Source organism: Filicampus tigris, chromosome 14 (genome assembly GCF_054856515.1).
Source record: "Filicampus tigris isolate MCC_2025a chromosome 14, RoL_Ftig_1.0, whole genome shotgun sequence".
Taxonomy (NCBI): domain Eukaryota; kingdom Metazoa; phylum Chordata; class Actinopteri; order Syngnathiformes; family Syngnathidae; genus Filicampus; species Filicampus tigris.
Window position 1 is genome coordinate 3,230,005 of NC_141230.1, and position 14,566 is coordinate 3,244,570.

Genomic DNA, 14,566 nt, shown 5'->3' on the forward strand with positions numbered 1-14,566 from the left:
AGAGATAACATATTTCTTGTAGTAGGATCAGTGAAAGAAATATTTTATTATCACTCCAACATGTTTTACTGAGAAAGATTTTATGACTTGACTTATGACTTGCTTTTTTGAACCAAGTAATGACTTGACCTGATTAAAATTCGGTGGCAACTCGACTTGCTTGATTTATTTTTATTTTTTTTACACAGTGACTTGGAACTTGCTTGAGACTTGAAGGTTACGACTCAAGACTTATATGTGATTTGCAAATATGTGACTTACTCCCAACTCTGATTAATTATTAGTTATAGTAATAATGATTATATTTATAAGAGCAATTAAAATATATTATTCCTCAATTTACTTGGTGTTAAAAAACAATTTTAGGTTTCAAAATGTATCTTAAAAAATCTCTGATACACTTTAATTGAAAACCTATGTAAATTACTTGAAATGTACCACGCGTTTCTAGTCCTCTAAAGCACTTGACGTCATAGTGCTACATTTTACGGAAACCGGTAAGTGCATTTTTATCAGAATTTACCTGTGAAATGATAAGTAATATGCCCTTGACGTGTAGGAATCGAGTAACACTGCCGGTAGTCTGGCATTTTTAGACTTGAGACCACAGTACCCCCTATTGGTGAGTTTTAGCTACAGCAACAAAAACCCTCCACATACAGCACCACTATGAATGTGTTCGTTGAATAATTCCGAGTCAATATATTGATTGTAAACTGAAAAATACCTCTCCTTAAAAGATGACTATTGATTTTATGTCATTTAGGGCTGAAAATCTTTCACGTAGCCGAGGTCAGATGATTTGTTGTCTTAATTCTCCCCAAAAGTTGCTGGAAGTAGAAATGTTGTACCACTGTAGAGCAGCCCACACACACACACACAGTTTCTTGGCAATATCTTGCGTGTTTGTCATTAGAAATTCATATTATTAATAATCCTGCATACATGATGCAGTGCAGGTCCCTGTAGGGAGAAACTGCATTTTCCGAAAAGTTGGTTAAAATCAACTCCAGAACATTCCAATGTCATAGCAGAGGGGGGAAAAAGTGTAGTGTTTGGGTTCATATTCCTCATACAGGACACTATTGAGGTTGAGTTTGTTTTCCAAGCATTCTGATTTAAAATCTTTCCCGCTGCACAGCGCCAAGAAAAATCCAAAGTGGAGGACGGAAGAATTTGAGATGTCTCCACAGTTAGACTGACAGAGCCAATTTCCCTCCCCCCACTTCTGACTAATTTCCATTCCAGTCTTCTCAATTACACAACAACAAGGACAATTTCCTAGCTCTTTGTAGAGGAAGTAAGAGAGGCAGGGGTATGAATATTCAATAAACACTCATTGCAAATTGGATCCAGTGTAACAGCGCCGGTGGCGGGATTATTACGATTTATGGAGATGACTTGTCAAAAGTGTCACAGAATGCTGCTCGCGGAATCAAATGGGCGTGACAAATTGCCTCATTGAAATTCCACCCAAACACCTGGAATCAGACACCACAATTGTAGAGTTAAAGTCTTTATTTACAAATTTCTGTGCCATCATCACATGTCATATATTCTTCACAACCTGTGTAATATTCTCTCATTAAATACAGTCTGGATAGTGATAATAGTAATCCTAATGACTTCTCCCTGTTGCAGACATAAAGGCACGTAAGTAGGCGGATGAACACTGAACACCACTAGTGGGAAGAAGCGTTATTTTTCATAAAAATAATAATAAAAGGAAGATGTGCTTGGTAAGATTAAGGAGCCTTTTACCTCCCAAGGCCATACTACATTTATGAAAAATATTATATTTATTACGATAGAATTAACGTTCCTATGAACCCATAGGCCTTGGGTTTTCCCACCCCTGCAGTAACCAAATGTTGTATGCAGAAAAACACTTTCTACAGCTGTAATACTTGACATCTTGCGCATAAAACACACACCAGTCTTACCCACTTAAAATGAAAGAAAAAAAAAAAACAGCACAAATGATTCAAATCTCAGGAATGATATTGCGGAAGTCGGCCATTTGGAGCCGGGGGGGCGGGGGCATCATGGGTTGTTGTCGCTCGTGGTCTCCTCGTCGATCTTCTGGAGGACCCTCAAGTCACATCGAAGTGGGCTGCGCAGCTGGAAGAGATGAGGCACAAAAACTATTAAATTGTAGCTCACAAGCAGGTATAGAAATGTCACGTGAGCCAGGCGCTTGTTGCTTGGCAGGATTCACAGTGCTGAAGAAAGGTCCATTATGATCCATGCAACAAATTCATAATTATTGTGTCCTATTTTATAATCATATTAAGTGACACAATAACTAACCAGTTACCTAACTTACTAGCTAGCTGATTGACTGACAGACAAACAGATGAACCAACTAAATAACTAAATGACAGTCTAACCCAGGGGTCGACAACCCGCGGCTCCGGAGCCGCAAGTGACTCTTTCATCCTGATGTTGCGGCTCTGCGTGGCTTGGGAAAATAAATTCTAAGTGGCCAATGGAAGTGCATGTTATTTGTCTCAAAAACATGCATCATGTCTTCTTAGTAAGTCAAAGTTTTTGGCCACTTTCATATGTGGTCCTAGATTGGATACTTATCTCAGATTTTTTTTTGCAATGCGGCCAGAGTCCGAATCTCCAGGTCGCATACATCCAACACTGATGTCAGGCAGAGGGATCAGTGCTGAAGCGACTCTGCAATTGTTTTGAGTAACAGCATTTGACTTTTATATTTGACTTTAATCCCACTTGAAACATGAAGCATAAAGTGGACATTTATGGTGATAGTAGTAATTCAGCCACGGCTCATTTTTTACGCGCGGTTATGACGTGACGTCATCTTTAGTGACGTCTCCATGAAATGAGATTGAAAAGGCCCCGCCTCATCATTTCCCCCAAATACTGTATTTCTACCTCTGACCGCTACATTGTCGATATGCCCCGACACGCTGTAAATTTACTTCCGTAAATACGTCGTCGTGAGTAACTTCGACCGTCTCTTCTTCTGTTTATGTAGGTCACTTTCGGGGCGCTACTATGTTCACACAAGAAAAGAGACCTAGGTCGCATTCATAATGTAATATGAACGCTTACACAAAAAAAATGTTTTTTTCTTAAAAAGATGGCAGCTTACAGTCCTACGTAAAGATGAAAATAACTTCCCAGCCCTGATTTGCAGACGCTGCATGTGCAAGGTTCAGGATCAGAAATCTCATTAACGAGATAAAACAAATATTCAGGCAGTTGATTTATTTTCAATGTTCAGTGAAATAGTGCTCTTTATTCCACTGTATTTTTAAATTCAGGTATTTTTTTGCTTGATGGATAATTTAAGTTCAGCTTTTTAATTCATTTGAAAGAGACCAACTTTTTTGTAAGAATTCAAAATGTGTTCATTTAATAAATAAAATTAAATTTTTTGAAACATTGACCGTATTTTCCGGAATACAAGTCGCAACAGCCATAAAGCATAATAAAGAAGAAAGAAAAAAAAGAAAATAAACATATAAACCACACTGGAGAATAAGTCGCATTTTTGGAGGGAATTAATTTGTGCTCTTAGTACACATCATTTCCACCGAGCTTCGATGGTAATATTTAGCTAACATTCACACATGTAGTATACAATAAAGTTACGGTAAGATAACTTTAAACTCATCAAAACGGTTGTAGATCGATTAAATAAGTCTTTTATTTATCCCCGACCATGTAGAATGTTTCCAAGTCACCAAAAGTATTTATGTATTTGATCGTAATTATGTCCGCTGATAGTGTAGTGGTACACACGCCTGAGTTGTGTGCGGGCAGCGTGGGATCAATTCCCGCTCAGTGACAGTGTCTATGTGTGCCCTGCGACTGGCTGGCGACCGGTTCGGAGTGTAGTCTGCCTTCGCCCATTGACGGCTGGGATAGGCTCCAGCAACTCACCGCGACCCTATATAGGATAAGCGGTTTGGAAGATGACATGATCGTAATTATCTCTTTGTTCTCTTCCCTGCTCTCAGCTCCGTACGTGGGGCTGATGCAAGGCCAGTGTCATAAAGAAACAGTACACTATTTTGTATAGATGCATATTGATGAACAGTCAAATTGTCTTAAATTAAAAAAAAAAAAAAAATTTAATTATTCATGCATTTTAATAGCTTTTAGGATTTATGTTTATGTTTCTTTATGTGGGTTACAATAAGATGTGAAATGATATACACTATACATGTTATTCTGCCCGTTGTAAAGTCAATATGTAATGCAGGTTTATATGCAGTCTTAGACCGCCCTCCTGTGGTTGTTTGGTGTATTGTTTGCTGACGTTGAAAAGGAACGAGACACAATATAATGTGTTAATAATTTCACACATAAATCGCACGAGAGTATAAGTCGCACCCCCGGCCAAACTATGAAAAAAACTGTGACTTGTAGTCCGGAAAATACGGTATGCGTTTGTGTGTGTGTGTACATATATGCATGTGTACATATATATGTGTACATATATATATATATACATCTTCATTTTACATGTCCAAAAGTGTTTGCGGTTCTCAGTGTTTTCTTTCTGTTCTCTGTGTTTTCTTTCTAACCCTAACCCTGGATCTTTGAGTGTGAAAGAACCCTAACCCTGGACTAACCTGTTAACTAGCCAATAGACTGACTGACTACCTTGATAACTAATTGCACTCTGTATTAATTAAATATAAAATGCACAAACACATTGAAAATGACAGAAATTAGTGTGCTGACTGTTGGACATAAGGGCACAAGTGCAATCTGATAATGAATTGCCACGAGTGGACAAAAGAAAAGAAGATGGGCCTTAGGACTTTGCCTTACTTTTGAATCGCAGATAGCAGGAGTTACAGTAGAGCTGTTTGTTTCGGATTCGGACTTCTGCCCCAGCTTCCGATCCCCCAAGGGCCGACTTGCAATCGATGCACTGGAAACAAACCAAGTTGATTGTTCAAACATTGGTGCATTTCAAGGAAGAAATCTGTCATTTAGATTTTTTTTTTTTTTTAATAGTTCCAATAACCGACCAACGAACAGGTTTGACTGATGGGCTAACTAACTAGCTAATTCACTGCCTTACTAACCAACTAACAAACTGAATAACCTATGAATTATCTACCTAACTGAAACTCTCCAACCTGCTAGCTAACTAACTAACTAACTAGCTACCTAACTGACTGACTACCTAAGGAAGGAACTGTTTCTCTGACTAATTCATTTATGAATTACCTCACCAGCTAACTCATTTAGCTGACCAACGGACTAATTAGCTAAGCAGCAGACCGATCGACTAACCACCCAATCAGTTACTTAAGCAAGAATCTGACTGACTGACTAAGTAACTGATTGGGCAACCGGCTGGACAGGTCACTGACTGATTAGCTAACTAACTAATTTACTGATTAGTTAGCTAACCAGCTAACTACCTTACCACTAGAATGCCCAGGATTTTTTACAACAACTATTGAACTACAAATCTGGGTGATATGTGCCAAACAACTCTGCTGGCTACAATTAGCCACCTTTCATTTTTACCTGACAAATTAGCAGGGGATATGGCGGGGTGACATAATCAAATGTAAAGCAGAAATAGTCAAATGACTTCTAGAGTTAACCGACTATTCAGCTACCTATCCAGCTGACCAACTGACTGACGAACCAATTAACCAAACAAACAACTAACTGTCAGACTAAGTAAAGAACTAACCAACTAATGTATTGACCAATTAAAATGACTGACTGATTAAATAGTTGGTAAGCCAACTATGAAACTGAGTGACTAAACTCTAAACTCTCTCGCTTTATGCAATAAACGGTAACATCTACAACCACAACAGCAACTTAGTAACTCTTAGCCAAAATGGAACATTACACTGGTCAACATATTTTACTAAATATATTAATGTGAGATGCAAGTTAAGTTTTCTAGATGATTTTCTTGCACTGATTCCTAATGTTGTTTGTTTTTTCTCAAACACATCAGGTTTTAATAATATAATAATAATAACAAAAACAACAATAATAATAACAATCACAACAATCATAATAATAAAATATACTTAATAATATTTATGAATTCGGTGTTAGGTTCAGCATGTCATAGCTATAAATTACAAGGCGGTGAAATCCATATTGTGCAAGCTTTTATTGAACTTTAGTAAAAAAGAATAAAGATATCTCAAAAACCTGATATGCTAGAAAACAAGTAAAGACATTTTATAAATCAGCGTCCAAAGTATGTTTGGGGTCACATAAATACACTTCTTAAAATTTGCTCTTGACCAGTGTTATTATTTTAGCCATGATAGCAAAAGCAGGAACAGCAACAAACTCAGACAGACATAATGAAACAACAACACAAATGAGATGCGGAAGGACGTTCGCATGAATTGAGGAGGATAGAAATATTTGGTCAATGGAAATAATGCTGATCATTGACATCAATAAAGTGGAAAGGGCACTCAGGACAGGTTGAAATTTAATTTATCTTGGATTTTCACGATAAAGAAACGAGAATTCATATAAGTGTAATATTGAAGCATATGCAATTTTTAAAAATGCAATACGAATGATTAGCTTTGCAGGATATTGGGATCATACCCTATATATAACCTTTTCCAAAGTCAAAAATTCTGAAGATTAAGGACCTTGTAGAATTTAAATCAAATCAGTTGATGTTCAAAATACACAAAAATGTGCTTCCGGTAAATATCAAAAAAATGTTTAGCAGAAGAGAAGGAATCTACAATCTGAGGGGAAAAAATGAATACAAAAAAAACATATTCCCGAACCGCTCTAAAAATTATGTGTGCTACAACATGTGGTGTAAATTTATGAAATTGTCTTGATGGAGAAATCAAAGACGCCACAAACGTGGTGCAATTTAAAAAGATTTAGAAAAATCAGTTTCTGCGTGAATATGCAGAAGAACAAGTTTAATTTTTTTTTTTTTTTTTTAAACAGCGGCTTGTAGCAACCTGCTTTTCATGTTATCTTATTTCATCATCAATATTATTTGTATGACCATGAAACCAAAAATGTTGCAATTAGCTTTTCAATTGTATTTTATTTTATCAGTTGCATTCTGTTTCATCATTAATAATTGTAATAAATGAAAGATGGATGTAGCAACCTGCTTCTTAGTTTCATTCAGGAAATGTATTAAGAAGATGGAAAATCAACATTACTGACGTAAACACTGATTGTGTTATTATTCTCGTAAACTACTGTTGGTATACGTATAAGGACAGCATTGTCATTCATTTTGTGAACGAGGGGTAGGATTTCTTTGCACTTCAACCTACTCCTTTTGAGTTTCTATTGTAACTAGGGCTGTCATGATTAGTCGACTAATAACGACGAGGTCGTTTGATCAAAATCGTCGTCGATTAATTTTAATCGTTGACGCGTCGTTTATTCATATATTTATTTGGCACATTATTTTTCTTTCGAGACTGCCGCGTCTCGCTCTTTCCCGCTGGCTGTTTTCCTATCTGCAACGCACATGCGCAGTGGTCGTAATCCGTGATGTAAATAGAAGCATTGTGGGTAAAGTACTGTAAACCTTACACTGTATGGGCTAATTCGTGTTGGCTACAGAGTCCGAAGTTACGGCGCATTTCACCGAATATACTCAATACAATGCAAACCTGCCTTTCATGGCAGCACGATGGGCGTGCCCAATCATTTAAAAAAAGGGAGCAAGTTATGGCTTATGCCTGATTTCATATCTGACATAGGCACAGTTGTGTCTAGAAGCTAGCTGCGGTTAGCATACACACGTTACGGTGTGTTTAATGTAACGCTCCTATTTGGTACGCTAACACGTCGTAGCATCTTCTATGGATTAAGCAGCCATTATTCAGTAAACTCGCGTTGATTAACAACCAAAACTCTGTGTGTTTATGGCCGTGGTGGACATCGAAGCAGGAAGCGCACGCTTTCTTGCTCCCTCCCTCTCTCTCTCACTTGCGAGCGGAGTGATGCGTTCATGAACTGGGAAATATCAGCACTCAACACAAAAACGACATATGTGCCACTCATCGGCATCACATAACAATAAAATCCATAATTAAGTTTATTTTAATATACTATGTTATAGTGCAAAAAAAAGGTCTTCCTTTTTTTGTTACAAGTGCATACCACATTTTGATTGTGTAGACAATTTACTACTTTTAAATTATGCATACTAGTGAAAAGAATAAAAAAAACCTTTTTGATAAAGTTTAAATTAACACAAAATTAAAAACCAATACAAGTGTTTATTTTAGTTTTCTTTAGCACAGAGTATTTGCCCAATTTACTCCTCTGATTTCACTACCTTCCGTTAAAAAAAAAAAAAGAAAAAAGTCTTGGTGCCCAAGAAGAGTGAAATGTGTATACAAGTACTTCTTTTTGTATTCATAGATAATTTCATTGTATTCGTGCAACTCTGCACAGTGGATAGTTTTGGTTCAATTTTAAAACGCACTAAAGAATTACAGCAAAACATTTTAAGGCCAGTGTATCATCATCAATTTAAGTCACTCCTTTATTTATAAACATGTCAGGAATGATGGCTTGGGTTGCAAAGTTTAATACAAGTTGAATGCACTATCATCTTGTCTTCATGATTAGTTTGTACATAAAGAATTTAAGATGTAAGCGAATGGTGCTTATTATAAGAGGAGCAGCTTGCTGCTGCGATTTGCCACGATATATATATTATCCGATTAGTCGATTAATCGCGACTACCGTTAATGATTAGTCGACTAGCAAAATAATCGTTTGTGGAAGCCCTAATTGTAATTTTATTTTTAAATTAATTCATTTTATTTTAAACATAATGAAGTGTGAACTAGTCAGAATGTGTGAAGAAGATCTCACCTTAAAACAGGTCAAATGATAACAGAGCCCGAGGGACTCGATGATCATGGCCGCTCCTTTCCCCAGCGCTGTGTCACACAATGTACACACTTTCTTACCGCTCACTGACCTGCATCACACAACGCACAGCTTGGACATATGGAAGCACATAAAGTCACTGACACTTGGACAAAGTGCGGCCGCATGGATGATATTTCAACTTTACAAATGGAGTGAACGTGCCTTTCAAACATGAAAAGACAACGTACGTGACGAACTTATTTTACAAACTAAAAAAAAGTGTGCCTGCCAAAGAAATAGGTGGAACCACAACACCTAAGTGAAAGACCATTTTCTCCCAATGAAAGTCATTATAGAAAATGCACAACAAAAGCAACTGGATGGAAGTGTAATTGGAAACGGATCTCTTTCAAGGAAGGCAACCCCTCAAATTCTTATTCTTTGTAATAATATGTTTTATGTGCCTTCACCCGTCTAAACACCGCATTCTGATTAATATTGCGTTTGTGGAATTAGAGTTAATCCACCCGTTTTTTGCCATGTAGGGGGGTGGTCATTTTGTCACTTCTGTAGACTGAAAACGACATCACAGTTGCTCAGTGATCAGACAACGACCAATCATGGCTCAGTTCCAGAAAACAGCTGAGTCGTGATTGGTCGTTACCTGAGCAACTGTGATGTCATTTTCAGTCGACAGCAAGTGACAAAATGGCTGCCCCGTGAAATGTACGAAAATGGGTGGATTTTACTGCTTAACTCATGTTCCACAAACGCAATAATGTTTTAATGTTAAACATGTTCCTGTCTTCGTGTTAAATGAAAAAAAGGGGTTTTTTTGGGGGGGGGGTTTTCTGAAAAACCTTTTTTTTTGATGAATGCTCAAAATAGATCCAAAATAATGTTAAAAATCAACAACAACAAAAAACAACAATACAGGAATACCGGGAATAAAGTAAAACAAAAATAATTTGCAACAAAACGCTGAAGCTTTAAGCCAGCACTCCCATTAAAGCCGCACCATGACCTCCGTTCAGACCCAGTAGACCAGCGAAGCCCAGTTTACCTGCTGCGCTGTTGCCGACCACCTGCGTCAGAACCAGGTTCTGGGGAGGTGGTGGGAGACAGAGAAGATGGCGAGGGGGACGACGAATGTCGAGACCAAGGGGTCGCTCCCGCTGCCGGGCCCCGTAAGGAGGGGGGCAGGGTGCTTGAGCCGGACCTCGCTCCCGGCGGCCCGCCGCCGTAAAAGGGAGTGCTGCCGGAGAGGGCAGAATGAGGCCGGGAGTAGTTTGGAATATAGGAGTCGCTCCTGGGTGTCCATGACGAACGCCAGGAGTTGGGGGGGTTATCCAGGTCGTCGAGCGAGCCGGCCCTACAAAGCCAAGCCCACGCCCAATTTTAGCCCCAGCGCTGAAAGCCACAACCTGCGCACTTCGGTGTTAGTGAGCCCACACCAGCGGAACCAGCACCGGGCCGCTTGACATACCTGCGTGTTGATGGCAAGTCGTTGCGGCCAGGGGTGGTGGCGGAACGCTGGCGGATCCAGCTGCTGTCCGTCAGCAAGTTAGTCTTTTTCTTCATGTCGTTCAGGAGCTGCTGGCGTTGGAGCTCCGCCTGCGATGGCGGCCGCGCATCCGTTGCGTCGGCCACATCACCGCCCGTCACTGCCATTACAGAGGGGGAAGCCAAACGGGATAGATGAGGATGAAAACCGACACAGATGAAGTAAGGACGTTGCATGTGTTAACATGCTGTAGTCATTGATCCAACAAATTTGTGATCGGGTGATTTGTTTCCTTTGGGTATCCATAGCAGAAAGATGGTGGCAAAACATGTCAGCCTCCCGCAGGGGGAGGCGCGACCCATGTAATATAATTAGCGATTACTAGACCTACGATTATATTTTTTTTTAAAATGTCCGTTGGTGCGATAGAACGTTTTTCTTTTTTTTTGGCATATTATTGAAATTAATAGTGTTTTTAAAATGAATGAACATCGAAAAATCTAAAATTTCTACAGTGTGTAGTCTTTACACCAGGGGTCACCAACTCCGGTATTCGAGGGCACCTGTCCTGCAGGTTTTCAATCTCTCCCTGATGTAACACACCTGATTCAAATTATTCATGCACAAATTAAAAACCATAATTTTTCTGGATTTTTTTTAAAGGTTCATTCAAATAGGAGAAAACATCTTTTGAACAGTTTTCCATGATAGTAACCCCTGTCCCGGAAAGGGCTCATCTGTTTTCAGTCATCCTAAAGACATTTAAATTTAAATACAAAGAATGTTGAGACTGAGATTTACAAGTCAGATTTGATCAAGTCCATCAATTCTGATTTGGACTGTCTGATTGGCATGCTGATTGGTATTTTTTTTTATTGAGAGGCCAATCAGAGCCAACGACTGCGGGGGCGGGAGCCGACCTCTCTCAGGCTCCCTGTATCTCATGGCATTGAGGATGTTCCTCCTCTCCTTCTCCAGCTCGCTTGCGGCCCTGTGACCGTGTGCCACTTTGTCGCACGTGCTCTTGGCCTGCTCCTCCAGCAGCCATTGGGCCATGCCGCCCCGATGCACAAACACACCTACAGCGCCGGCGCACAAGTGAGCTTTGACGTGTGCCTCACTGGGTTCAGTGGACTCCATTAAAAGGTCACAGTATTAGCTACAATTGCTAACTGTATTTGAAATCAATCACTGACCTCTGTACGGAAGTCTTTCTTCATTCTCCAGCGACATAGTCCTGGAGAAAAAAACAACAACAAAAAACAATCCAAATTTGATTTGTTTGAAAAAAATTACATGCTTTTTTTCCACGTCTTTACATTTATTTGGAAAACTTGACTTTAATTACTCTTTTACATTTGTTTGCCAACTATCAATGACTTACGTTTTTGACATTTATTTTTGATGATGGGTTTGTGTACTAAAATAGACGGCGAAAAAAATGGGCTTCCGACTATGCTTAGTCAGACTATTTTTTTTTTAAGTTTCCCATCTATCGTTTATCCTACAAAATGGGCGTCGGTCATAGGCGGACCGGTCAGTCACATAGGCAGTATGCCCAGCTTTGTGTGTGTGTATATTTTTTTACATTTGATTTGTTTCCAAATTTACTAATTCATCCTTATGCTTTTAGTTTTCATTTTAGTGGCAGGGTGGCACAGTAGTTGACTGGTTAGCACGTCCACCTCACAGTGAAGAGGTCGTGGGTTCGAATTCGGCCCCGCCTTCCTGTGTGGAATTTGCATGTTCTCCCTGTGCCTGAGTAGGATTACTCCAGCTACTCCGTTTTCCTCCCACATTCCAAAAACATGCACGGTAGGTTAATTGGAACACTAAATTGTTCCTTGGTTGTTCGTCTTTGTGTGCCCTGCGATGGGCTGGCAACCTGTTCAGGGTGTACCCCGCCTACTGCCCAAAGAATATTCTCCAGTACGCCCGGGGTATCGGGATAAGCGGTTTGGATAATGGATGGATGGATTTTAGTGACATGAAAACGTACTTGGCCTTTTGTAAATATTTGATTTGTCAGTTATATACCTTACATACATATGTTCATCAAATTGTTGCCTTTCCTGTATTAACACTTTTCAACACTTTTGTTTGCAAATTACCCTTATGTCTTGTGTGAATGTAACTTAGCTTAACCTTTTTAGAACATTTTTTGACCGGTGTGATTTATTTGTAAACAACAGTTCCCAAGGTTATTGTTTTGTATTGTTGTATTATTATAATTGATTTGTCTTGATTGCAAAAATACTCACCGTTGCTGCTCGATGGTGTGTTCCCTCTCTCGCCACTGCTGCTCTTCCGCGGCCGCCAGCCTCCTCCTCAGCTCCTCTTTCTCTGCCTCTCTCCTCCTCTGCCACAAAAGCTCTTCCTCTTCCCTCTGCCTCCTCTCCTCCTCCTCCTTCTGCCTGCTTCTCCTCCTCTCCTCTTCTGCCTGCCTTTGGCGCTCCTCCTCCACTTCCCTCTTCTTCCTCTCCTCCTCCAGCTTCAGGCGTTCCAGTTCCTCCTCCCTCCTCTTCCTCTCCTCCTCCTGCTGCCTTTGACGCTCCAGCTCCTCCTCCCTCCTCCTCATCTCCTGCCGTTGGCGCTCCAGTTCTTGCTCCTGCTCCCTCCTCTTCCTCTCTACTTCCTGTCTCTCTCGCTCTAGTTCCTCCTCCCGCCTCCTCATCTCCTGCCTTTGACGCTCAAACTCCTCCTCTCTCCGCTTCCTCTCCACCTCCATTTTCATGCGCTCCTGCTCCTCCTCCTCCTCCCTCCTCTTCCTCTCTTGCTCCAGCCGCTCTCGCTCCTGCTCTAGCTCCCAGTAGGTGAGGGTTGGGCCCGCAGGCTGCAGGAGACACCAAAAAGAGGCATGGTTGAACACATGACGTTATTTCCTTAAGTGGAACCACAACAAAGTAGTTCTTTACTTCCTGTGAGGTGAGGTGGTTACATTGTGGAAGAAGCATTAACTCAAAGGGGAATGTGTTTTTTGATGTGGGAATCTCATGTGACAAGTCCACATTGTTATCATGGGGTTTCATTTGAGGAAAGCTAAAACTTTATATTTTAAATCACTTGCAAAACATCAAAGATTAACCCCCTTGTACACTTGCCAGTTAATATAATGAATAGGAACTTACTTTTCCGTCACGGTGTTCCCTCATTCGTGTACGTGGAACAAAACTAATAATTTACAAATAATAAAATACACAACAATCAATTGGACATTATAGAAAACACAACTAGTGTTTACAGCTTAAAGTGAAGCATTTTGGGACTTCATAATTCAGCATTCCGTCTGAGAGAATGACATCATGTTTGCACCATGTCATGTTTCAATCATATGAAAAATAACAATGGAGGAAGGAGAGAGATTTGCATTTTCAAGGTGGAAATCCAGTCACTATTTGGAGTTTGTGTCAGCAAAGGTAAAACAAATAAGGTATGTTGCACCTGCTGTGTTCAAAAAGTGTTATCTTGCTTCAAAAACTCTACCACTACGTTAAAAATAAACAACAACAGCAACATATAGATCGCAGCACATTCAAGCTTATAGAGAAAGACCCACAAGGCTGTGTGACTATATGAGGTCCCCAAATTCAATAATTATATTTATAAACAATATACATTATAAATGTTAAGTGTTGCGTGACAATATTAACCGTTATATGTTACTGTCCGACATCAAAAATACAATACTTTATGTAAAGAATTTTGTTTCATTACATTGCTTGTCCACTCCCACAATCTTCTACAATTTTTTTTTTTTTTTATGGAAAAAAAACACAATTCTGAGATTTGACAATAACAATATAATTACATGTAAGGCAAGTAAATCATTTAATGTATTAATTGTTATTAGCCAACAAACTAACAAAATCATTTTTTAAATCTTATATCAGGAACTTTAGATATTTATATCTAAAGTTATAGTTATATGTCTTCTCTTTTTCAGCCAATTTTTCATGGGGTTTTTTTCTATCAAAAAAAGCCTCTCAAAATTAGAGGATTGGCTAGCGTAAATAAAATGATTATTATGTTAATATATAATTTACTGGTGCAGTTTGAATATATGATGTGGTGTGGTACCTCGGATTGTGTAAAACCGCTGGAGATCTCTTGCTGGGCCTTTGTCCACTCCTCCTGCAGTTTCTCCTGGTCACGCTTATATTTCTCCTGCATGACAAAGCGATAACATTGACACTTTAACACCTTAAT

General features: G+C 39.4%; 1 protein-coding gene across 10 annotated transcripts in view; it reads right to left on the minus strand.

The window, feature by feature from the left end:
• Window positions 1-1,500: 1,500 nt before the first annotated feature.
• Window positions 1,501-14,566, minus strand: part of lmo7a (LIM domain 7a) — an 86,337-nt gene continuing 73,271 nt past the window's right edge. For 7 of the 10 annotated variants that reach the window (XM_086050694.1, XM_086050693.1, XM_086050691.1 and 4 more), the window contains 9 exons: window positions 14,438-14,524; window positions 12,622-13,193; window positions 11,557-11,597; window positions 11,281-11,439; window positions 10,343-10,520; window positions 9,920-10,228; window positions 8,857-8,965; window positions 4,816-4,918; window positions 1,501-2,121 (listed from right to left, as the gene is read on the minus strand). In XM_086050694.1, coding sequence (XP_085906820.1) covers window positions 2,099-2,121; window positions 4,816-4,918; window positions 8,857-8,965; window positions 9,920-10,228; window positions 10,343-10,520; window positions 11,281-11,439; window positions 11,557-11,597; window positions 12,622-13,193; window positions 14,438-14,524 — 1,581 coding nt within the window. In that variant the 3' untranslated portion in view covers window positions 1,501-2,098. The remainder of the gene's footprint in view (window positions 2,122-4,815; window positions 4,919-8,856; window positions 8,966-9,919; window positions 10,229-10,342; window positions 10,521-11,280; window positions 11,440-11,556; window positions 11,598-12,621; window positions 13,194-14,437; window positions 14,525-14,566) is intronic. The other 3 variants (XM_086050699.1, XM_086050698.1, XM_086050700.1) reach the window with 2 other exon arrangements.